Source organism: Lethenteron reissneri, chromosome 38 (assembly GCF_015708825.2).
Source record: "Lethenteron reissneri isolate LAM-NWPU_2019-01 chromosome 38, ASM1570882v1, whole genome shotgun sequence".
Taxonomy (NCBI): domain Eukaryota; kingdom Metazoa; phylum Chordata; class Hyperoartia; order Petromyzontiformes; family Petromyzontidae; genus Lethenteron; species Lethenteron reissneri.
Window position 1 is genome coordinate 11,148,809 of NC_083816.1, and position 25,870 is coordinate 11,174,678.

Genomic DNA, 25,870 nt, shown 5'->3' on the forward strand with positions numbered 1-25,870 from the left:
TCGCTACTATGTCTTCTGAACTCCTGCCAATTCAATTCAATGTTTGTTCCATGGAAAATCCCCTGTAGCCAGTTACCCAGCTAGCTTCGGTGGCAACGGCCAACAACCACTAACAACAGAGCTACTGTTGGGGTAGAGAGGAGCCCAGCCAGCCAGCAAACTCGAGGCCCAGATTATTTTAAATAGTAGAATGATTAATGGAGAACACTATTGGCAACCCTGTTTTTCCATGAGAAAATACCTCTTCTTTCCACATCACCTTCATCATCTCTAGATAAATATGAATAACAGTATGAATTCGGCACAACTTCTGGGGAGCTCCTCTTATCCGGTGAAACGTGTGAATAATAGGGAGGATTTTGTGACTGCAGCGACAATTTTAGTCGCGGAAATGTGGCGTATAGAATCAGTTCCCTGCATGACTCCTCTTATCTGTGGGAAAAAGCCCCGATGCTAATAGTCGGTGGTGACCAATTCCAGGGGCACTTCCTGCTCGTGGATAAACGCGAGTAAAAATAGAACGAATTTGCTACACGACTCAACTCGTGAAAAATGTGTTTACAGCACAACCTCCGTGGGCAATGAGATATCTGAAGGTATGTGAAAATGTTTAATTGTGAACTTGTACAGAAAATAACAGTTGCACTGTTGCACAGATACTGCACTGGCTGTGGTACTTAATGAGTCAGGGCAAATCAGTGACGGTCGGATATGCGACGTTGTACTGTACCACGAGGCTAACCGGAGCATGGGTGAGCATATGGATTTTTCATATTTAGAATCAACATGCTTTTAGAGGATTTTCCTTGCAATACATTTTCCACATGATAAGCCACTTCGTTGAGCTATCGTTTGGGGCCAGGTCTCTTCTGAAAAAGGGCTACATGGCTCAGTGGGCCTTACCTGGTAAAGATTTTTTTTTGCTTAATAGTAAAATGTTAATAGTGTTTATAATATACGTATTGATATTGGTACATTTCATAGTTCTCTCGTGTGTCAGTACTGCACTTGCATTTGTACCTAAGGTCCCCATTGCAAAAGAGAGTAGGAGTGTGATTGGTGACTTTGCGATGACGAGTGGCTGTTAGGCTACTGAGCTGATGAGAGCCGTGAAGATGGCTCGCATAGGTCGAGCCCTGGTGGCGGTGAGCGCGGCATGACGAGTGCATGACGACTCTGTAAGGCGACACTGCCACGACGCGTGATGGGTCTCGTTGACTCTCTCAAAAGCGGCCCAAGTTATTTAGCGAAAATATTTACGTGACTTAATGAGCGAATCGGCGACCGCCCCGGCAGTCGTGTATTATTTAGGAGCGACTCATGCCACCCCCCCCCCCCCCCCCCCACCCTATGTCGTCCGCTGGATTTCAACCAAAATTATACTGGTAGGAACCTCCTGGTTACACCAGCCCACAGGGGATTATTGTGTCCGTCCGTCCGTCGTGCAGGGAGGTGCTGGGTGGGGAGGGAGGGGCTGGTGGGGAGGGGAGGGGCTGGGAGGGCGGGGAGGGGCTGGGTGGGGCTGGGTGGGGGTGGGAGGGGTGGGGCTGGGTGGGGAGGGGAGGGTGGGGAGTGGCTGAGAGGGCGGGGAGGGGCTGGGTGGGGAGGGTGGGGCTGGGTGGGGGGTGGGAGGGGTGGGGCTGGGTGGGGAGGGGCTGGTCACCCCGTGGTGCCCTTATAAATCTCAACGTTTAACCTACTCACGCCGGATTGTGCCCGCCCTCACAGTCGGGCATATTTGCGGAATACACCACGCCGCCGTTGACCCTGGCCATTGACCGAGCAACCCAACGTTCCTACCAGCTCCCTCCGCAGGAATGTGTTTGTTGTTGCTGAGTTCGGAAGTTCCGTCTTGTTCTAAAGAAATGCCTCGAAGATCCCACCATCGACAAATGAATGTTGGGTTAGGCCACGTTAATGATCCGGTCAAAGTTGTGTCGTCAAGAACCTCAACCACCGGTTAGTTGAAGAGCAATTCTCACAAACAAATTTTGCAGCAGTTAGATACGTTTCACTTGACACTACTTCAGGACAAGATCCAGGAAGTCAGAAAAAAAATCCATAATAATGGCTTCGAAAACCTACGTGTTAACTCGCGAGTTCAACAGCATCCTTGTACCGTCGGGCCTTGTGGTTAACCACAAGGCCCGACGTTTCGCTGCATGTGCTGGGAGCTTCTTCAGGACATAATAGCTGGACAACGTTTGGTAAAACTCGAAAACACATCAGAGAGTGAGTTACCAGTTCACGCTACTCAGGATAAGCCAGACTGCTTCTAAACCCAGCCACCGTAACAAGGGGGACACGGTATTAAAGGCGTATAAGGTTCAAATATCTGGATGATGACTGGCTGTAGTTTTAAGCTGCTGTTCAGGAAGATTGACACATGAAGAATAACTTTTTTGTAGAGCATGAGCGAGTGTTGTTTAGCTTTAGAGTTGAGTAAGAGAGCCGAATGGACGTGACACCACAACGTTGCTCTGCGGTGTCACTTTACAGCTCCATTGCCTGAAAACGATGCTGGACTCTGTGGATCGAGAGCGTTCCAGAAAGGTTGTTGCTTCAAATCGTCACACAAGTTCAATAACACTATTGGGAAATAACTGATAACACGATTCAATAAAAATGTTTTGTTTTAATAATATGCTTATTTTCTCAGTTTTATTCTTGTGAATTATACGATACATTGGGGTGAATAAAATATTTGTTTTACCTTATGGTAACCGCCATGCAAAACAAAAATGGCTATTGATTTTCCGCATGTGCAGAAATTCCCATACATTTTCTTTTTTTTACCTTATTAAGTGACATACGAAGGCCGTTGCCATGTTGTAATGGGTTCGTGCACCGGGTGTGCTAGCCAGAGGTCGCCAGGTCAATTCGCTCTCCCAGGGCAGCAACTGAAACAATGGGGCAAGTTTCGTACATCCTCCCCTTTCATTTCACGTAGGAGTCTACAATTGGTACACACCATTACATCGATGGGCAGGCAAGTCACGTGTGGTTGGATAATATAATAGTTGTGGGTATAGTACACTCGCCTCTTCCAAAAAAACCATCCGGTTAGCCTGTAAAAGTAAACTTGAAATGCCCTCTAGAGTTCTCTCTAGTTCAGGGCATTTTGCGAGCAGTGGCGTGAGCAAAAGCAATTGCAGGGGCCGCGCCTTTACCTTTTAACAGACGAGGGGAAAAAATAATGTAACCGTACGGTGACTTGAACTTTCGTGTACGTCCATCAGTGCATTCAATAATAAGATTGCACTGAAAATGATTACCGGGGTCCGGACCTTCGGAATGTCAATCGATTCTGAAACGGTCACTGGTTTTGGCGGTTATCGGTCAACAACCCTATGACAGATACAGTACATAGCTCTAATTACTCATTGTAGCTCTATATACGGTGAACTAGGAGACCCTTGTGTTTGCTAACTCTGATTAAAGTGAGCAGTTTATTGTTACGACTGATGCACACGATGCAAGCCAGTAGGGCCACCAAGTTGGTATTAAAATCTCTTCGAAACGACAGCTCACAATCATGGCATTGCCCCCCACTGCCCACCAACATTCACCACTGGAATGTACCACAATTAGATACGATACAATAATTGTAAAAAAAACCCTGACGATATCAATGAGGCATCCATCTCCAGCAACTGCATTAGGTCAGCACCGCTGCTCTCTGAAGCATGGGTGCAGAGTCAACAGCCGTCAGCCAGATATGAACCATGACTTCATTTCGCACAGCCACATGAGGTCACTGCAAGCATCTTGGCTGCACTAATCAGATACTAACCAGAGAAAAGTATTCTAAATACGGCAACACTTTCTAATTTTACCAGGCTCAGTCACTTGTCGCTCAAGTGATTGTGACCACACAAATCAACGCAACGTTTAAGCGACAACTACAAGCAATGTGTGACCTGCCCAAGGTATTCATATGCCCAAAGTCAGCCCTCAGCAAGGAAAAGGTTCCCCACCCCTGAGTCTAAAGAGACAAAGACGTAACCTTTACGCTGACACCACTGCATTCATTAATTTAGACAATCACCGTGCAATACGAGCTCATGCCCCAGCCTGCCTTTAGCAGAAGCAAATGTACCGCCTCTGTGTCTGTCTACCTTGCTAACTAGGCGCTTCCTTACAGAAAGCTTTCAGTCGAATTGAATCTAACAAGAAACCCGTTTTCCCTGCGTCTTGTGCGAAATGCACACCTTTGCCCCACTTAGAATGATAATTGAAATGCCCTCCAACACAGAAGGGACCCGACAACACACAAGGGATGTACAGCTAAGATTAACGTGTATATTAATAAATAAAACAATAAAGTTTACCAATAATATAGGGTGTTTCAAAAAGATGGACCCAATTTCAAAGATATAGCGATTTCAAATCGGGTCCACCTGTTTGAGACACCCTGTACTATTGCTTGTGTTGCGTTTCTATCGCAAACGTCGTGATGTTTTTAATAACTTTATTTTTATTGTTTTTTCTATCGACGTTTCTTTACAGAAAAAACCAGAGAATATAAATTCCTGCAGCCACGAAAGTTTTAAGTCAAAGAGTACTGTACAAATAGTCAAATACCTTAACATACTTTAAGTTTATATCACATTAGACATGTCAGTGAGAATCTGCACGAAAAACTAAAATCTATCGTGAAAATACACATATTCAGCTTGACTATAACCTCCATTTAACGGCTGTGTTACAACTATAATTGCTGTTTGACAGATTAGCCAATGCGGTTGTACGTGTGCTAGGGAGACACTTGACTCTTAACTAAAATAAAACACTGGTCGTTCATTCACAATTTGAATCCCGTTATGGCACTGCTTGGTATTGTGCATGCCACACTATGAATGTGTTCATCTGATTTAATACTGCAAATAATAATTGTGTTACAGAGCAGATGATTAGCTGGCTGGGTCCGATGTGAACTTATCTAGGAATGAAAGTCAGGAATGAAAGTCTGGAATGAATGTTTCCTTCCTTGAGGATTATTTTACCAAAACACACGCAATTATATGCAACAGAATGCTGTTGAACAGAGTCACTGTTGTTAACACAGAGTGATCTTTCCAAGAACATCTGGTAACCCAGCAACATTGGTTGAACAAAATTGACTGCTGATGAGGTCCTAGACTGTGGAAATCGGTCCAGGATTTAGCTGCTTAAAAAAAATCTTGCTGGATGACATTCCTCACGATGATTTCGTATGAAATCGGTCAGGTGCCGGATTATCCTCGTAGAAAAAGTCGCTACATATGTAGCTACGGGCCCCGCACTTTCAAGGGCCCCACGCTAAATGTTTTCAAGCTCTCAATTCCGGTTCAGTGATTCTGCACTTGCGCCATTGCTATAGTACTATACTGCCTTCAACTTTTATGAACGACTGGGTGTTTAAGTTTAACACGTAGGCTTTCGCGACCAATATCATCAATAATAAAGGTTTTTTTGGGTTAGATCGCGTAAATATGTCGTTAAACCCCGCCACCACCCGACACAGCCAACTAGTAAGGGTTGTCACGTAAACAAAACATGCCAATTGGTCACTGCATAATGTACGTTGCTTCAGTAACCCCCCCCCCCCCCCCACATTGTGCAAGAGCGCAGACGGGTTGTCAACACATCTACGCCTCTATACAAGGAACGAAACAGGTGGACTTCTCCACAAATCTGGCTGTCGCCTGATGAAGCTAGTTGTAATTACTGGTGAAACGTCGTGCTCAGATTGTAGATGTTGTGGCTTGGCTCTCCAACACAGCGGTGTTGCTGTACTAGTGACGAATTGGCACGTTCTGTTTACGTGACAAGCCCTTACTAGTTGGCTGTGTCGGGTGGTGGCGGGTTTTAACGACACATCTATATATTTACGCGATCTAACCCAAAAAAACCCTCTTATGGGTGTTTAAGGTTAGCGATTTGTCATTATCTGGCTGTATAGCAAATAAAAAATATGCAATGACTTTACTATGCAAGTAAAAAAACATGTGTGTTTTAATATTTGTATTTTTTTTTTATTTAGGGCCCTTTTATCACATGTTACAGGCCCCGCACCAGCTTAATCTAACACTGTTCGACCGGTGGTCCAGTTCAGGGATGCCACGTTAATTTCACCGTCGGTCACTTTGGTCAGGGATCATCCCTCGCGTAAAAGGATACGCGGGCGCAGACACTGGGAGGACACAGTGTCCACACCTGAGTGAATAATTTAGACAAAGCAGTGACCTGATCTCGGTTCTCCCTCGTTCTCTCTGGGGCCACAACTCGCGAACGAACGGACGTTTCGCCAGTTGTGGCTCAGTGGGCGCTTCGTGTTCATGTGGGGAGAGCGCATCCCAAGCTCATTTACAAAGGTACAACACTGCCCCCAACCGGCACGAACAGACCGTGGCAAGTCCACAACGATGCTTGCAGGCATCCAGGGATCGGGTTGGGGCCTCTGAGTCTGAGGTCCTCACGACCAAGGCCGTAGCCATGGAGTCAACATTGGGGGGAGACCAAATCTTCCAGGTGGTCTGGGGGTCCCACCCCCAGAAAAAAAAATCTAAATTAGAAAACTAATTTCCTGCCTAAAATATTAAAAAATTCACTAACACATAGGATGGACTTTTTATTAATTTTTTACAATCATGTCTAATCGTGTATTGTATTACATTGCTCTGTTTTTTTTCTTTTTACATTTTCTTGTTTCATTGTATGTAATGGCAGAGATTAGGGATTAATAAAGTACAACCATAACCACAATCATATAAACAGAAATATATTTTATAGCAATATATTGGGGGGGGGGGGGGGACATTTTGAGCACATTTGAATATTGGGGGAGGGGGGGGTGTCCCCCCCAATTTCTATTATAATTACGGCCTTGCTCACAACCAAGGCATATCATGGGAAGCAGAATAATGTATCTCATAATCCTGGAATAGGGGAGGACTACATGTAACTAACAATACGGAATCCTTGTCTGGTTACCCATTAGTACAATACCCACCAATGTGGAATGGGGGAAGCCTTCATCCAGCCAGATGTTCTTGGTTGCTGCAGTGCTACGTGTCAGCAGACAGCAGTGCAGTAAAATGAATTATTGTATTGTAGATCTATGCTCCAATATAAGTACATATGCTTGATGCCTTCACCAACTCACCAGTATGATGAGCCGTGGTGAAATACTCATACTAGGGAAGACCCTCATCCAGCAGTGGATTGACAAAAGGGTTGTAGATGTACACGTTTATTATGTTTTACCAGGTGTGAAACTAAATAGACCAGGATAGTCTCGTTTGCAAGACGAACCCTGGGGCATAAGCCTGTCAGTACCGATGATTGCTATGTATAATCCAGACGGAGTGATTTATGGGTCCTCTTGAATTGACAAATGTGGCCTACCCTTGCAAATGACGTCAAGGGATGTTTATTTAGCCTTCGCTGTGAAGCAGACGTCGTGTAGTCGTTATCATTAGGGTTATTATGTGGCAGGGGGCGAACTCACTACTGCCAGGCCAGATCACCACTCATTACTGTGCTGTATACGTTATACAATGTGATATCCAGTCCTATGTGAAATACTGCACGGGTGATATTTTTCAGTCAGTTTGTCAACTTTATTTTATTCTGGAAGCCTAGCATAAGGAAGGAGGTAGTGATGAGTGAGTGAATGATTGACACCAATGAAGTCAATCATCTCCTTGCAGCCTCAAACCGAAATTTCTCCACTCTTTTCCACAACCAATAAAAATGTGATATTTTTGTTAATTATAGAAGTTTTGTGGTTACAGTTCATATTGTTGATACTTAAAAATGTTTTCCTTAAAAAAACATAACAAATGTATCTATCTCTGAAATGGTGCAAAACTCATACATTAAAGGACAGTATTTTTTTTCAAATTAGCAGACACAACTGAACAATTAAATGATCACTCAAACGGCGTGAAAGTGAATTAGGATGAATTGCTACCCATTACATGACGTAATTAAACACTGGGCTGATTTCCTGAAACCCATAATTTCCTGTCCACCCAGCAGTACAAATAGGTTAATCACAATGAGTGATCGTTGTGTGTATTGGGGTAAAGTGTGGGTACTCAACACCTGTTCGCCTTTTGGCGTTCTCTGGTCTCACACTGGTGAGACTAGTCCTTAAAGAAGAATGTCTAGACAAAGGGGCCGTCCATAAATTACGTCACGCGATTTTGGACAATGCCATATATAATTATTATCAGAGCATGTTTTTTGTTTGCATGTTCACCACAAGTACATGTGGCTAATGCAGACTTGATTCCTTTCAAAATGTTTCTATTTGGTGTTCGAACATCTTAACAGCTGCTTTATTGCCAGAAAGGGTAAAACCTGTTCCTATTTGTTCACACTCAACACCTCTTCTGAGACGTCTGATCAGTATGTCATCTGGTCCAACACCAGTGGAGACTAGGCTCTAAGAAAAGCCGTCTCGGGTGTAGACCAATCACTTTCAAGGACAGTGCATATCATTATCAGAGTTGTCTCTTTTTGTTTGCATTTTGACTGCTTGTGTTGTGGTTATTGCAAACATGATGCCTTGTATAAAGGTGTCAGTTTTTGTACCAGTTGAAAGGGTAAAAACCTATTACTATATTTTGCCATTGGTAAAGGAGATGTCATAGTGTAAATATAGTTTACTTCTGATGCTATAGTCGGGAGTGATATGAACTAATTGGTCCTTGATGTAATTGGCGGAGCTGTTTTAGATGACCTTTATTTTTCGTGCCAATATCACCCCCCAATAAAGTGGGTATCATGGAATGAGACGTTTGCATGTGGATACAGAAGCTAGGCGGTAGGTGGCGTAGCAATAATGAAATATGGGCAGAATTGTGGCTTTAATTATACAGTATTAATGGGAAGTCGAGGTGGAATACTGTACGGCATTTGTTTCTCAAGAATAACATCGTCCCCGATAGTTTTTATTCTAGCCGGTCTAATCTCTCATCACGATCACGGCGGGAGGGAATTTAACGTAGTTTGTCAAGTGCTCAAAAGTAACAGCATCAGCTTACATCCATGCGATGAAGGACGCGTTTAAACCCCTTTTTTGTTTGGCGATTGCAAACTCATTTGTTTGGTAACCATGGCGAGAAACATTGTCGTTTCCTCCTTTCTCAGACTGTACATGGTAGAAAGACTCGACGCAAACTTGTTGGATTAAAAATATCGATGTTCTGTGAAAGAGGGTCACTTACCCGAGCCATCACTTATCATATTTCCCTTAACGTGAGTGCCATTGGCGAATGTTTTGAGGTTGATAAACATCGCTCAAAAACCATTGCAATGTCAAATATGCGGTGACCATGATACAGTGGTTTTGGAGTCCGTGACTTGCTCATCTTGGGCAACAATAGATGAACTCACCGCCCCCATCATCCCACCAGCAATTCCAAGAATTTTCACAATTTCAGGCCACGTTTCCACTCAGTAATTGGCTTTTTTGTCTCGTTTTTACTCTCTAGGTTTGCAAAAATGCCTTCAGGCTCCGGCGAGGCTTTCCTGGTAAAAGTACTGCTTGAAACTATTACGACGAAACGTTTCTTGTTCTACCTGGCAACAAACAAACCTCAGATGAGCATGGTTGGCTACGTACGGTGCGAAAGAAGTCCAGCACACATACAGACCTTGCCGCACATAATTGTTCAACAAACGATAGCTCAATTAGCATCGTATTATTACGGTGTGATGTAAAGTCTTATAATACTTGTACACTGAGTAAACGGGGGTTTCATCGCACAGTTATCAGACAATTCGGTAGTTGTTTACCGGTAGCCACATGAAAAACCTGAAACTCTAACCAGTATACGCAGACTATTGGATTTTTCAGTTTAATCGAATAAAACGAAATCAGTCATGATCAAGCCACTACTGGATGTAGGCTTCCCAAACCCTTATCCATCACTCACGATCCTGCCATGTAATTAATAATCCGGATTCCATCGCTCCATCTCCGCAGGAGACGTACTCTCCGATGATTTCCCTCCTTTTGTGTGTCACTCCATTCCCATTGTTAATTGAATTTTCTTCCCACGGGATAATATAAGGCTACACGTTTACAAGCGTTTCCTTTGACGATATCAGTACATTGCTTGTAGTTCGTGTCACTTTACAAAATTGTAAATGTTGTGGCTTCACGCTTCAACACACCGGTGGGCTAAAGCAGCGAACTATTTGTCTTTTGTCAACGTGACACTTTTTAAATCCTTTATATAAAGTTCGCTTGCTTGCGCGCTTACGACCGTGCAAATCTTTCGATCGTTTTTTAACCCACTTCCCGTGATCCAATCGAGCTGACATTTTGCACACAGATTCGTTGTGCGAGACAATTAATGTTCGTGAATTTTTTTTCCAAAATTTTACACTGTTTAGGGAAAACAAATTAAATAATTAATTACCAATTGCTTAATACTGGCAGACAATCATCTGACCCATAGGTGGCAGCCATCTCAAGCCAGAGGACGATATGACTCTAGCCGCCACGCATATAAAGGATTTATAGTGAAAAACTTTGTTTTTACGGGTTTACTTGTTTACTGATTGGCCGTGTCGGGTGGTGGAGGGTTACGACACATTTATAAATAACGCGATCTAAACCCAAAAACGTTGATTATGAATAATATTGGTCGCGAAAGCCTCCTGCGTGTTAAACAGAGGCACGTGTGTTTGCATGTTCACCACTGTGTGTGTGGTTAATGCAGTATTTGATTCCTCGCAAACATGTTTCTATACTCTTTGGTTATTTCGGTAAAGTCACGACGGTATAAAGTGTGATTTTATTGATTTTAGTTTCTACCTACGTGACTTTACCGAAAGAACCAAAGAGTATGGATCCCTGCAGTCACGAAAACTTCAAATCGAGATTAAAAATGTTTCTGTTTGGTGTTTGGACGTCTTGACGCCTATTTTGTTGCCAGAAAGAATAAAAAGCAATTCTTATTTTTTTTCCATACCGAGTTAAACATGTTTAATTGTAATTAGCATGCTTCGATTGAGTGATCAATTTATGTTTTACAACATTGTTCTTTTTTGGTGTGGTTTTCATAGAAGCCCTATTGTGTTTACAACCTAACCTTTTATTTTACCCATTATTTGCATTTTATCTTTCGCTTGTTTTTGTGCAAATGAACTATACAACTAATTACACCATTCCTCCATACCCTCCAAATTATCAGCGATTTTAAGCGGAGTTAAACTCGCGGATAAGCAAGATTAATTAGTCTGACAATATTAGTCGATTCCACTGCCTGATAACTCTATAATAACGATGCTATCGACGAAACGTGTTAGGGGGTTAAAAAAAAAACACACACAAACATATTCTACGATAACTGTTACAGAAGTAAAGATTTGACCGAGGCCGTTCAATCAATCGATAAAAGGTATCGATTGTTTGTGACATTGTGAATGTAGCGGCCTCTAGCGGCTGCGAGGGTCGATTCGACTCATTGACGGTACAGAGACGGACGGATCGACAGTAGAGTCTAAAAATGCGATTCAAGGTATCGTAACATTGAAATCATGCGATAATTTAATAAAGTAATCAATTATTAATCGTTCTATGAAGCTGTGTGCATCTATCGATTCACCATTCCACGATCGCTTTCAAACCGATTCCGGGTAACGATTCGATTCAAATCTCGATTGTTATTTTTTCTCTCTTGTTTTTGTTGCTTTCACGTTAGTTTCAGTGCTTGATACTAACCTTAACGTACGACTTACATAAATCATGAAAACATATACGTTGTTATGGGAACGACTAGATGAAATATATCTCAAACAACAATAATCGATTCTATCAAACTATACTCCAACGGAATCGACGAATCGCTTGTCGCCCGCCACAGTAACAGCACGCAAACGAAACAATCAACGTCGCACATTTCCGGAAAACACCGAAGATTACCGAACGCCTCGGAAAGAATCGATTGGCTACCGAACGGAGTGGCCCCGCCCCACACCCCTCCCCGCTCCGGCGATACCGACCGGTGATTGGCCAACGGAGTCGGCCGAATGTTTCCGTAAATTGTCGAGCAGCCGAACTGCGTCACGTGACCGAGCGACGAGTACATAAGGACCTGCAGCAAAGTGACTCGCCGCCATTTCCTTCGCGGGGAGCTCGTCGACAGAAGGTGTGTATGGGGCCCTCTGGTGAATCTCATACGTTAGCCGACTCGAATAACTTTAACTTGCTTACATCGTAAATACAAGTTTGGTTAACGTTTTGAATTGGCGCCAGTGACGTTTTCTCTACTTTTTATTATTTTTTTAAACTTTTTTTATTTTTTTCGCCCTCTTAAACCAGCACGGGCACCGTGTTGTGTGTGTATACACACACTGTACGTACAGTGTTGAGCGACGATTCGTCTGTCCACGATTTTGGAAGTTTTCACAAGTTCCCCCTTCCATACCGTCCCTCTCCACCCCCCTTCCCTCATCCTGGTTGTTGCATTCGCGACTCCTACACCCCCCCCCCCAACCTAATCCTCGTGTGTTCCATGATTCTCTTACCCCCGCTCCCTGAGCGGCGCCGCGTGTGGCGGCGGCGGCGGCAGCAGCAGCAGCAGCCGCTGCTTACTTCACCTCCCGCGGGGGCCGAGCCTCCCGCGGCACTCTACATAATCCCGCCTCCCTCCCCGTGCTGCCTGCCCCCCCCGTCCCCTGCGTGCGTGCGAGCCGCCCACACCGCTGTAACGGCCGCGTGTGCGCCCCCCATGGGCAGGTTAGACGGGAAGGCGGCGGCGGCGGCGGTGGCGGTGGCCGCCCGCGGGCGACGTTGGCGTCGGCTGCAAGTGCCCGGGCGCCGCCCCAGGGGGCGCAGGGAGCCGCGGCAGCAGCAGCAGCCACTGCTGCTGTGTCTTCCCACCCCCCGGAGCCAGCGGCTGTCGCAACAGCAGAGACTGCAGCAGCAGAAGAAGCAGCGGCGGCAGCAGCTTCGTCCGCGTAACGTGAACGGGTGCCTGGTGGCCGGGCTGCGAGCGCCGCACAACACCACGCAGTTCCTCATGTGCGACGAGTACAGGCGGGAGCGCCTCCGCGTCGACCTCGCGGGGCCCGCGGCCCCCCGCGATGCGGGTGACCTGGACGGCTACTCGCGGGCGCTGGAACGAGCCCGTGGCGGTGCCTGGGGGGGCGGCCTCGTGGTGCCCATCTGCGTGCCCGGAGACTGGGGCTCGAGAGGAGCCGCGGGGGGGGACAGTCCCGGCTTGGCGGAGGCGAGATACGAGCCCGCGGATGATGATGACGATGATTGGTCGCGCACCGAGGACTTTATGGAGCGCGACTTTGCGGCTGTGTACAGAGAAGCGGGGTGTGCGTGAGGCCCAGGGGAGAGACGCTGGGGGCGGACAGTGGCTTACTGCCACCGCAGGGACATGCGGTGGCCACACACCTGATGGTGGTGATGGACCCCCCCTGTTGTGGGTGGTGATGGACCCCCCCTGTTGTGGGTGGTGATGGACCCCCCCTGTTGTGGGTGGTGATGGACCCGAGGTGGCGATGCAGACTCCTCCACGCGCCGTGTGCTGCTGCTGTTGTTACGGGAGAGTGGCTGTGTGTTTTTGATGCAAGGCTTGAATTGTCATCTTTTTGGAAATTGTTGAATGGTCTCCACCTCCCACCCGTATGTTGTCGTTTTTATTTAACTTGTGATGTTAATTCCGTGTCCCTCCACCTCCCCCCCCCCCCCCCCCCATGATGAGAGGTGTGTGTGTGAGATGCACTCGTGTGGTTGTTGCACTTGGCTGTACAAAGCTTCCGACGGGCTCCCATGTGCGCGAATGTTGAGGGGCTCTTGTTCATTTGTCGCGTTCCGGACGACTTTGGCTCTCGCGGCCACCGTGTTTGTGATGGCGAGTTGTGTGCCCGTCCTTGTAATAAAACCGTGCAACACTCGTGGTGGCTTCAAGACGCGGGGGGAGTCTCGTGTCTGTGCACTTTTGTAAAAACAAGGTTGTGTTTTGATTTTGCTCAAGCGAGGCCCAGAGTGGTCATGTGCTGCTTGTACATAAACGCGTGCAATTGGAACGTTGTGGATGGTTTGCGTTGTGAATTCACCGCTGCGGTTGATTTAACTGAATAAATTATTTTGTTCCTGTAATGCCTTGTCCAGTTATGTGGCTTAAGTTGGTGCCATTTGGTTTTGAGCGTGCAATAACTTGAATCGATTTGGGGTTTTTATGAGTTTGGGAGACCTACAATAGAGCACAAGTACGTTGTGGTATGCCACATAGGCTGCCTAAATATCAAATGGTATAAATATTCAATAGAAAACAAACGGTAGACTTTGCCAACTCGTGTAGCCAATTGTTGACATGAAAACCATTCCAGGAAATGTGAACTCGAAGATCTGAATCGCAGTAACCAAATGATCTGATTAGCTCGGTTGGCTACATAGTGGCAAAAGATGTTACAACATCTACGCTACATTAACGTCTTGGACGTTACCATTTTTCTTGAAAGTTAAATGTACATCGGCAATAACACGTCCCGATGTAACAAGGAATTGTACTCGCCGATTCTGCCCGTGTTCAACATGGCCTGTGTACATTGGTCCGTGGGGAAGTTGTAATTCACCAGTGTTCGCATACCACACCAACCCATACGATTTATACCCCGAATTAAACAGCTTTCATGTCCAAATGGCGTACAGCCGTTTCAATACGGGCAAGGATGGATCTCCCTTGATGGGACTTCATAGGATGAACGTTGAGATTTATAAGGTCACGGGGCGACCAATAAGTTCTGAATTAGTCTGTAATAATGTTAGGCACTGATTGGGGAATGAGAGGTATGTGTTAGCGTGAAAGGTTTTTTTACGTTTCACACGGAACGAAGTTGGTGCGACGTTGCATCACGAGACCCGGGACTCCATTACAGGCACAGGCAGCAACAACAACAAGAACAGCGCCACCATCATCCACCCACCACCACCCATCACCATCACCACCATCACCACCACCACCCACCATCCACCACCACCACCCACCATCCACCACCACCACACACACCCATCACCACCCCCACCACCACCACACACACCCACCACCACCCATCACCACCACCACACACACCCACCATCACCACCCACCACCACCACCACACACACCACCACACACACCCATCACCAATCACCATCACCACCACCACACACACCCATCACCACCCACCACCACACACACCCACCATCACCACCACACACCACCACCATCACCACCACCATCACCACCCCCCACCATCACCACCACACACACCCACCATCACCACCACCACACACCACCACCATCATCACCACCCCTCACCATCACCACCACACACACCCACCCACCACCATCCACCACCACACACCACCACCATCACCACCCCTCACCACCACACACACCCACCCACCACCATCCACCACCACACATCCACCACCACCAACCACGGCCAGTGACGAGATGGCGTCACATTCCTCAACCGCAAAAGTCCGCTCACGCGTGGAGCCACATTTACACTTCCTCTCGGGAATTCAATCGCCGTGTACCCTAGTCAAGGTTTGCCGTGTGTACCCTAGTCAAGATTGCCGTGTGTACCCTAGTCAAGGTTTGCCGGGTGTACCCTAGTCAAGGTTGCCGTGTGTACCATAGTCAAGGTTGCCGTGTGTACCCTAGTCAAAGTTTGCCGTGTGTACCCTAGTCAAGGTTTGCCGTGTGTACCCTAGTCAAGGTTGCCGTGTGTACCATAGTCAAGGTTGCCGTGTGTACCCTAGTCAAGGTTGCCGTGTGTACCCTAGTCAAGGTTGCCGTGTGTACCCTAGTCAAGGTTTGCCGTGTGTACCCTAGTCAAGATTTGCCGTGTGTACCCTAGTCAAGGTTGCCGTGTGTACCCTAGTCAAGGTTGCCGTGTGTACCCTAGTCAAGGTTGCCGTGTGTACCCTAGTCAAGGTTGCCGTGTGTACCCTAGTCAAGGTTGCCGTGTGTACCCTAGTCAAGGTTGCCGTGTGTACCCTAGTCAAGGTTGCCGTGTGTACCCTAGTCAAGGTTGCCGTGTGTACCCTAGTCAAGGTTGCCGTGTGTACCCTAGTCAAGGTTGCCGTGTGTACCCTAGTCAAGGTTTGCCGTGTGTACCCTAGTCAAGGTTGCCGTGTGTACCCTAGTCAAGGTTGCCGTGTGTACCCTAGTCAAGGTTGCCGTGTGTACCCTAGTCAAGGTTGCCGTGTGTACCCTAGTCAAGGTTGCCGTGTGTACCCTAGTCAAGATTGCCGTGTGTACCCTAGTCAAGGTTGCCGTGTGTACCCTAGTCAAGGTTGCCGTGTGTACCCTAGTCAAGGTTGCCGTGTGTACCCTAGTCAAGGTTGCCGTGTGTACCCTAGTCAAGGTTGCCGTGTGTACCCTAGTCAAGGTTGCCGTGTGTACCCTAGTCAAGGTTGCCGTGTGTACCCTAGTCAAGGTTGCCGTGTGTACCCTAGTCAAGGTTGCCGTGTGTACCCTAGTCAAGGTTGCCGTGTGTACCCTAGTCAAGGTTGCCGTGTGTACCCTAGTCAAGGTTGCCGTGTGTACCCTAGTCAAGATTGCCGTGTGTACCCTAGTCAAGGTTGCCGTGTGTACCCTAGTCAAGATTGCCGTGTGTACCCTAGTCAAGGTTGCCGTGTGTACCCTAGTCAAGGTTGCCGTGTGTACCCTAGTCAAGTTGGCGTGTGTACCCTAGTCAAGGTTGCCGTGTGTACCCTAGTCAAGATTGCCGTGTGTACCCTAGTCAAGGTTGCCGTGTGTACCCTAGTCAAGGTTGCCGTGTGTACCCTAGTCAAGGTTGCCGTGTGTACCCTAGTCAAGATTGCCGTGTGTACCCTAGTCAAGATTGCCGTGTGTACCCTAGTCAAGGTTGCCGTGTGTACCCTAGTCAAGATTGCCGTGTGTACCCTAGTCAAGGTTGCCGTGTGTACCATAGTCAAGATTGCCGTGTGTACCCTAGTCAAGTTGGCGTGTGTACCCTAGTCAAGGTTTGCCGTGTGTACCCTAGTCAAGGTTGCCGTGTGTACCCTAGTCAAGGTTGCCGTGTGTACCCTAGTCAAGGTTGCCGTGTGTACCCTAGTCAAGGTTGCCGTGTGTACCCTAGTCAAGGTTGCCGTGTGTACCCTAGTCAAGGTTGCCGACAAGTCAACGGGGGCAGGTGAGATTGGTGCAGCAAACACAAGATAGCTGAGACGCTATACTAGATTGGGTATGGGCAGTTGTCTTCATTTCAATAAACGACAGCGACAAATCGATCACTTGCACGGCCTACAATCAGCCACAGTCGTCATCCGTGGCCGATTGTAGACATCCAAGCACCGGGCGTGGTTCTCCACATTCACCCCGCAGTGACCGGCGTGGTGAAGTATGGCACAGCACTGTGCGGTTGAACATTCTCGCCCCTGACCGCCATGCCGTGTTGGAGGAGGGCTCCGTCTACCAACAGGGATGGCCCAATGGGGGTGGACACGTTTTACAATTATCTTTGAATAAATTCGACCTTTGGCACGTTTGCGATGCAGTAATAGTGTGCGGTGTGAGTGGATCGTACAGCGCTGCACTTGGAACTGTCTGACGTCCGGCACTTGTTAAACATGTGGCCACAGACTGTGCGCAACGCGACCCACGAACACGACGTTGGCTGTTGTCGTGAAACGTGCCGAGGCTTGCCCCCCCGGGGCGGAGTCAGCCACCCTCGTGCCGTGGGTGAACTGCCACACGGCAACATTCAACGTAGCAAAGACAAAGACAAAGATCCCCCGTATAGCCTGAACAGACTGTAGGGGCAAGTGCTGTTAGCGAGCACCTATGAAGGCCGGAACGGTACACGAGGGGGTGGGTGGCCAGCACCACGCCCGACCGCCTTTGTCTCCCTAGTGGCGATGTTTACACACGCACCAGGTACTCATTTAAGGCTGAGTCGACCTAGGGGAGGCCCAGAACCGGTTCAGATAATCGTCACTGGTGTTAGCCGTGAGCGGGAATCGAACCCGGGTCGCCAGGTTCATAGCGCAGCGCGCTAACCGCTACACTACCGCTACCCACAAACACACACACACCTCCAACGTAGCACACACACACCTTCAACGTAGCACATTTCACACACACACCTCCAACGTAGCACACACACACCTTCAACGTAACACATACACCTCCAACGTAGCACACACACACCTTCAACGTAACACACACACACACCTCCAACGTAGCACGAACACACACCTCCAACGTAACAGATTTCTCTCACACACACACGCCCTTCAATGTAGCACACACACCTCCAACGTGCCACATTACACACACACACCTCCAACGTGCCACATTACACACACACCTCCAACGTAGCACATTTCACACACACACACCTCCAACGTAGCACACACACACAACTCCAACGTAGCACACTTCACACACACATCTTCAACATAGCACACACACACCTTCAACGTAGCACACACACACACACCTCCAACGTAGCACACTTCACACACACACACCTCCAACGTAGCACACACACACACCTCCAACGTAGCACACTTCACACACACACCTCCAACGTAGCACATTTCATACGGTGAGCAGTCAAACACAACACACCACACAACACACCACCCACGATGCAGAGTCGGCACACATTCACAACGTTCACAGTCAACACTCACTCACGCAGCACACATCGTCAACATATTACACATTAACACAGTAACACATTAACACAGTCACAGCACACATGTTCAAACAACACAAAGACAAAGATCCCCCATATAGTCTGTAACAGACTGTTGTGGCAAGTGCTGTTCGTGAGCACCTATGAAGGTCGGCACGTCACATTAGGGGGTTGGGTGGTCAGCACCACCCCCGGCCGCCTTTGTCTCCCCAGTGGCGATGTTTTTACACACCGCACCAGGTACTCGCTTGAGGCTGAGTCGACCTAGGGGAGGAGGGCCAGGACTGGTTCAGATAATCGCCACTGGTGTTGGTGGCCGTGAGCGGGAATCGAACTCGGGAGACAAATTCACACAGTACATACAGGACACACATTCACACAGTACATACAGGACACACATTCACACAGTACTTACAGGACACACACGACACACAATACACACATTAATACAGTACATACAGGACACATTAACACAGGACACACATTCACACAGTACTTACAGGACACACATTGACACTACACACATTAACACAGGACACACATTCACACAGTACACACATTGACACAGGACACACAGGACACACATACACACATTCACACAGGACACAAATTCACACAGGACACACACGCGACACACATTCACACAGGAGATACATTCACACAGAACTCACAGTACACACAATCACAAACTACACACATTCACACACTACACACATTCAGACAGGACACACATTTACACAGGGCACACATACACACATTCATACAGTTCACACAGGACACACAAACACAGGACACACAGGACACACAGAACACACAGGACACACATTCACACGGGACACACATTCGCTCAAATCAGAAAGCACGCATGTTCCAGTCATGACCAAATGAAGGTTTAGTTCAGGCTTATTTTGATTTACCAGGAGGGAACTCTAGCGACCACGATTGTTCACGATTGCACATTCACCGACCAAAATGGTGAAGTATGGTCAAATAACTCAGAGTGGATTGCCAATAAAAATGTAAACATGCACACGTGGCCCGAATCTAACCCCTTGCCAACCTTCTAGTGGTTTCTAAAGGTTGTTTTTTTAAATTCATGGACAGAGATTAATGTTGTTTTGCTCGTTTACCGGGCAGGCAAGTAAGGCAGCTTTGCCCTGACACTACTTGACAGGGTGAAATCAATAGACTGATGTGCATCATTAGAGGATTATTCATTTTCTCTTAATCTCTCAAAAGAAAGAGGGATGGGGTAACAAACCCCTTTATGGAGATGGAGCTCAGTTCCAGACAGCTCGGCCTGAAAAAGAAGCCCTTAATTTGTTTTATACACCGTCTTGGGCATGGACTTCAACTGCATTTCATGATATAAATTGAGTAAACACGTAATTGTACAAGACAAGGATAACGCCGGATTCAACACTCCTTCGTGATGGCCCAGAATCTGTAATACAAAGCGAGAGAGAGAGCTGTTATGTGAAGACGCTGGATGGGATGGAGGGGAGGTTTAAAATCCCAGGCCGAAAGTTGATCCCAGCTCACAATTCCTAGGAAGCAATGAGCGATGGACCGTCTTGTGGCACATCGGCACGAGTTGTTCCACGAAGGAATGTGGAGTTTTCACCATCGGCTAAGAACTGCCAACAGAAAAGAGGATCACCCGAAAACCTTGTTTCAATCTGGCCACGCACTTTGAGATTTCGTTGCCCTTCCCCCGCAACGTTTGGCAACGTACGGTGCGAAATAAGTTCAGCGTGTGTTTGTTTTGAATTGTAAGCTTATTTAGATTTGTTGCACAGATTAACCCGTCCAACCAGTTTCCCGGCTATTTTACAACGGAGATTCGTGGTGCGTTTTAGCACAGCAGCAACAAATACAAAAAACCTCATTAATGCAGAGAATGAGTACAGAGCCCTTAAGGACTATTGTACAACTACAGTAGCAGGAATCACCAGGACAAACCCATTCTGGAAATACAAATTTCAGTAGTCTATTGCCGAGTTCCCTGGTACGAAAACCGTTCTTATTGTCTCAAATCGATACCCAAAGACAATTGTGCATCTGCGGCTGATCAGTGTACGTGCGCGCACACACACACACAGACCGCTTAATTATACTTTACTATACATAGGGTGTTCATGTTTTCGTTATCATTGTATATGATTAGATTTTAATTGCCTAATTGAGACCAACATAACAATCGAGTTTCATAAACGCCCATTCCCCTGGACCCATCACAGAACTGCACCCCCCCCCCCCCCCGCCTACCAATTTACATCCCTTCGTATACAAATTAAACATTTACACGCTGCACGTGTCTGATGATTGCTAAACACGTCCCACGTGACTTAGAGGGTGCTGATTTTTATTACAGTCCAATACCATTGTGTTTTAACACCCATCAAGGGCTGAAGTGTGAAGATTGACTTCCACGCGGGGCCGTACTGCTCTCAGAATCGGAATAGTATCGATACTGTCGATACTGGAGGAATCCGATTAGCTATCAAGCTCTTTTTCACAGGCGTCCAGATGCTCTGCAAGATTTCCCAACGGATTCCTCTGCTCATGGCATCATTAACGCCTCATAGGAAATACAATTTGGTAAACCGACAAGACATAAACCTTACATTTATTTAGATATCCCCATTATAGACTATCAAGGCAAGTGTTGTGAGCGAACATCTATGAGTAAGACTGGGATAGAACGACGTGCGGTAATGTGGCCAGAGCATCAAGTGCATCCTTTCCGTTCCCTAAGTAGATACTGTATTGTAATCTTAGGCTAAGTCGACCTCGGGGGTGACCCGGCAAATTGGTAAGACCATGGCTGAGACACGGTCCAGCGTCTGAAGGTGAACATGAGGGACCGTGGGGAGGGATCATGATCATTATCGGGCATGATCGATCCACTGCTGGATGAATGAACACCCGCACACGGGCTGATTGAATCACTCGATCTTTGGAGGACATTATCTCGGATTAGTTCCATACCTTGGCTGTCACTATTCTTGCCACGTCGGAGACAAACGCAAAATATTTAAGTGACTCTCTGCCCTGTGGCCTCGACCAAAATCAAATACTGTATGGATCGAATTAATTGAAACGCTGCCACGAGAGGGCATAATGCCACACTGCAGTACTGCTGTGGACGTTGTCAGCGTGTCTTCACTCACGGTCCAGGCCACAGCGTCCAAAGAGATTGTGTGCAGCCGCTCGTAGCTTGTAAATCCTTTAGTAATAACAGGATTTGAGTGATTTCACCCAGATTCACACACAATTAGTATTCTTACAGCACCGTATTCGATCGAATCATGGCTGTCATTACGCCCTCTGGTAGCAACTGATCATTTTTTTCCATCTAGGTCTGCCATCTGCTGGTAATCATGATCCTACAATTCTCGATTATAGACATTGCACTGTTTGCCGATTGTGACACTGCAGAGAGGCCAAAGTGCGTATCTATGGCCACCCGGTTAATAAAGATGAACTATTGTACGGCTAGGCACCCAGACCGCCGCCAGGGGTTGAACCTGTGGACTGTATCTGGAATGACAATCTCCCTCTCTCACGAGTGGCCACATGTCCTTGCATTAGATACCCCCGGTAGCAATCACATTGCCTATGTAACTTAATTGACTTTAACGCGTAGGCTTTCGCGACCAATATTATTAATTGTAAAGGTCTTTTTTGGGTTTGATCGCGTAAAATATAAATGTGTCGTTACTCGCCATCACACCGATGTGCTGTAGTAGTAGTAGTAACTCATTAGCACGTTTTGTTCACGTGTCAAACCTTACTTCATTGGCCGTGTCGGGTGGTGGTGGGTAAACGACACAATTATATGTACGAGATCTAACCCAAAACACTTTATTGTAAACTTAATTCACTGTCTTCCACTGCTTCTTAGACCTATACTTTCCCCAGACAAAACGCTATATTCAGTCTCTTGTTTTCTGATTACGTCCAAGAAATCTATTCAGTATTTCTGTAATCATTCTTACGGATCTTCTCTTTATACCCGCTGTCCGATGGCATACATGACACACATGACATACGTGCACTGTATAATTCATAGTGATGATGGTCGATGGTAAAAACAATTACAGAATGAGAATATTTATTTTTACTGGAGGAATCCGATAAGCTATAAAGCAATTTTTTTTTACAGATGTCCAGTAGTTTTAAATGTGGCAGAGAAAGGAATGGGACACATCTGAGCGCACGTCTACCTAGGAGATGGAGCAATTAAATACATTCGTATGCAGGTGCTTCATTGGATTACTACATCGCAAGACAGAGACGACTTGGGGAAGCATTCATCCAGCAGTCGATTGACCATGGTTGATCACAATATGATACATACAATATGATGCATTAACACTCAAGAGATGACCAAATTACCTGAAACTGCGCCTGATTTCGTTCGATCTCGGAAATCTAAGGGGGGGTTAAGCCGGGTCGAGTACTGGATGGGTACCCACCAGGACTGAAGGTGGCTGCGGTGCTATGCTGTGGGCAACAGAGGGCAGTGCAGCAAAATAAATGTGTTCGTTTACTTCGATGTCTTCACGTCTTTGCTCCACGACTTCACCAACCCGCCCTGACCGGCGTGGTGAAGTATGGTCAAATAACCCCCAACACGCTTCACAAGGTGTAAGGTGAGGCCCTCGCCTTGCGGTAGATTGACAATAAGTGCCGTACATGGACACGATGAATACATCCATCCAAAACAGGAGACTTTTTTTGCCAGTATGAAAGTATGAAAAAATAAGAATAGGGTTTACCCTTTCTGGCAATGAAACAGCAGGTGTTAAGAGGTTCAAACAGCACACAGAAACTTTTTGCAAGGAATCATGTCTGCATTAACCACACGTACTTGTAGTGAGCATGCAAACAAAAACAACATGCCCTGAAAAGTCTGTTCGTCTTTTGGCGTTCTCTGTTCTGACACTGGTGAATCTAGGTCACTAGGCCATAAGGAAGTCTGTCTGGTGTAGACAAATCAGTTTCAAAGACAATGCCATATCTTCTTGGTTCTTTCGGTAAAGTCACGTAGAAGGGAAATAATAAAATAATAAAAATAAAACATAATAAAATAATTATCATGAGAATTATTTTATTATGTTTTATTTCAAAATTTAAATTTTTATTTTATTAATTTCCTTCTACGTGACTTTACCGAAAGAACCAAGAAGATGAATCCTTGCAGTCACGAAAGCTTTAAATCGAAATACAATGCCATATATTGGCAGAGCATGTTTTTGTTTGCACGTTCACCACCAAGGAAGGCTGGGATTCTGAACTTCGCAGATTTAATTAACATCTGAATATTTATTTGGACTGGAGAAATCTGATGAGCTATACAGCTCTTTTTTCACATTTATCACAGATAGGACGGGCTTAAGCCACAATCAGCTGATCCGTGAAGTTGAGGCCTGGACAAGGGTGGAGGGGGATCATGACCAGAGCAGCTAACATGGTCCCAAGCGACATTGTCGACGAAACTGATCATGGGAGATGAATTAATTCAAGTTAAACCTGAATCGAGATATGCCGTTTGTGTTTTTTAATTGTATGCAGAAATTCGTTGAAGCTAATAAACCATCTAAGCGTAATGTTCGTATAACGTCCCCGTTCATATTCTGCTGTACAATCCACAAATAGACCAACATATGAGGTCTGCGTGTTTGCTATGCATATGTCATCTGACACCCTGCACACCCTTGCAATCGAGATGTCCCATCTCAAGGGATTATCCAGATACCATTTAAATAATACAAAAAAGCTCTAATTTATGCTGACATGACTTTGCTAGAGGTCGTTAATCCATTTTTAAATTAAACATGCCGGTGTATGTAACAGTAGGGTGCAGCTGCTGTATATACAGAGAAGTACACGTTACTCTGTAGATTTCTGGACTCCTGATTTTGAGATAAGATCCTGGTCAAGGTAGCCACACACAAAGTGCTTGCCACAAATGAACCACAACACCTTGCTGATCTGATCTCGTCAGGGAGCATGAATCATCACACAAACTCCGGTCATCCTCGCAGTGGCTTTTGGCTAATCATCGAACAAAAACGGTCACTGCATCACGCGCTTTCAGGTGCAGTCCTGCAGACGTCTGGAACGCTCTTCCTTCTGATATTAGGAAACCACTGGAGCTGTGCACTTTTAAATCATCTAGATTGACAAACTCATTTCTTTAGAACTGCGTTTTGTGTTTAGTTTGTTGTCCTTGCCCCCACCTCCGAGTAACACGGTTGGCTACGTGTGGTGCAAAAGAAGTTCAACATACGAACATACAAGTTCAACATACATGATCAACAATCACTGTCACCCACGTACAAATGTGAAATATACACGATTGATTTGGAACTATTAGTGTCAAATGCTCAAAAGAGCACTGAAATATATTTAAAATCACATTTGTTAAGGATTGCCTCACTGAGTCTCAAGCCTCTTATATCAGAAGGGTCCTCCTGTATGTGTATACTAGCTGTACTACCCGGCTTCGCCCGGGACTTGTATCTACCACGGCCGTCCGCCTTTCTCTCCCCAGTGGCGATGTTAATACGCTACAGCAGTTACTCGTTTGAGGCAGAGTCGACCTAGGGGAGGTTCAAATAATCGTCACCGGTGGTGGCCGTGAGCGGGAATCGAACTGGGTTCGCCGGGTTGGTAGCGCAGCGTAGCGTTAAGCACTACACCCACTGCTCCTCACACACCACACACGCACAGACACACACACAGACACACACACAGACACACGCAGACACACACAGACAGAGACACACACACACACAGACAGCACGCTAACCACTACACTACCGCTCCCCACACACCACACACGCACAGACACACACACAGACACACACACAGACACACAGACACACACACACAGACACAGGCAGCACGCTAAGCACTACACTACCGTTCCCCCTACACAACACACGCGCGCGCGTCCATAGGTACACATACACGCGCTTGCTGCAGACACACACGACTTTCAGGGTGCGTACGGCAGTAAACGACTGAAATAATAAAGCGGCAATGCTGTGTAAGGAACGCCTTAGACCCGCATTACACATTTGTGTAATGCGAGCGTAAACACACAAACACACACAAACACAATACACACACACATACATGCAGACACACAGACAGACACATAACACACATACATACACAC

General features: G+C 46.5%; 1 protein-coding gene across 1 annotated transcript; it reads left to right on the plus strand.

Moving 5' to 3' along the window:
- Positions 1-450: 450 nt before the first annotated feature.
- Positions 451-14,119, plus strand: LOC133351804 (uncharacterized). Its single transcript, XM_061567337.1, has 3 exons — positions 451-509; positions 12,081-12,152; positions 12,743-14,119. Exons 1-3 carry the CDS (start codon positions 451-453, stop codon positions 13,338-13,340), a joined length of 729 nt encoding a protein of 242 aa, XP_061423321.1. The 3' UTR covers positions 13,341-14,119.
- The last annotated feature ends 11,751 nt before the right edge of the window (positions 14,120-25,870 follow it).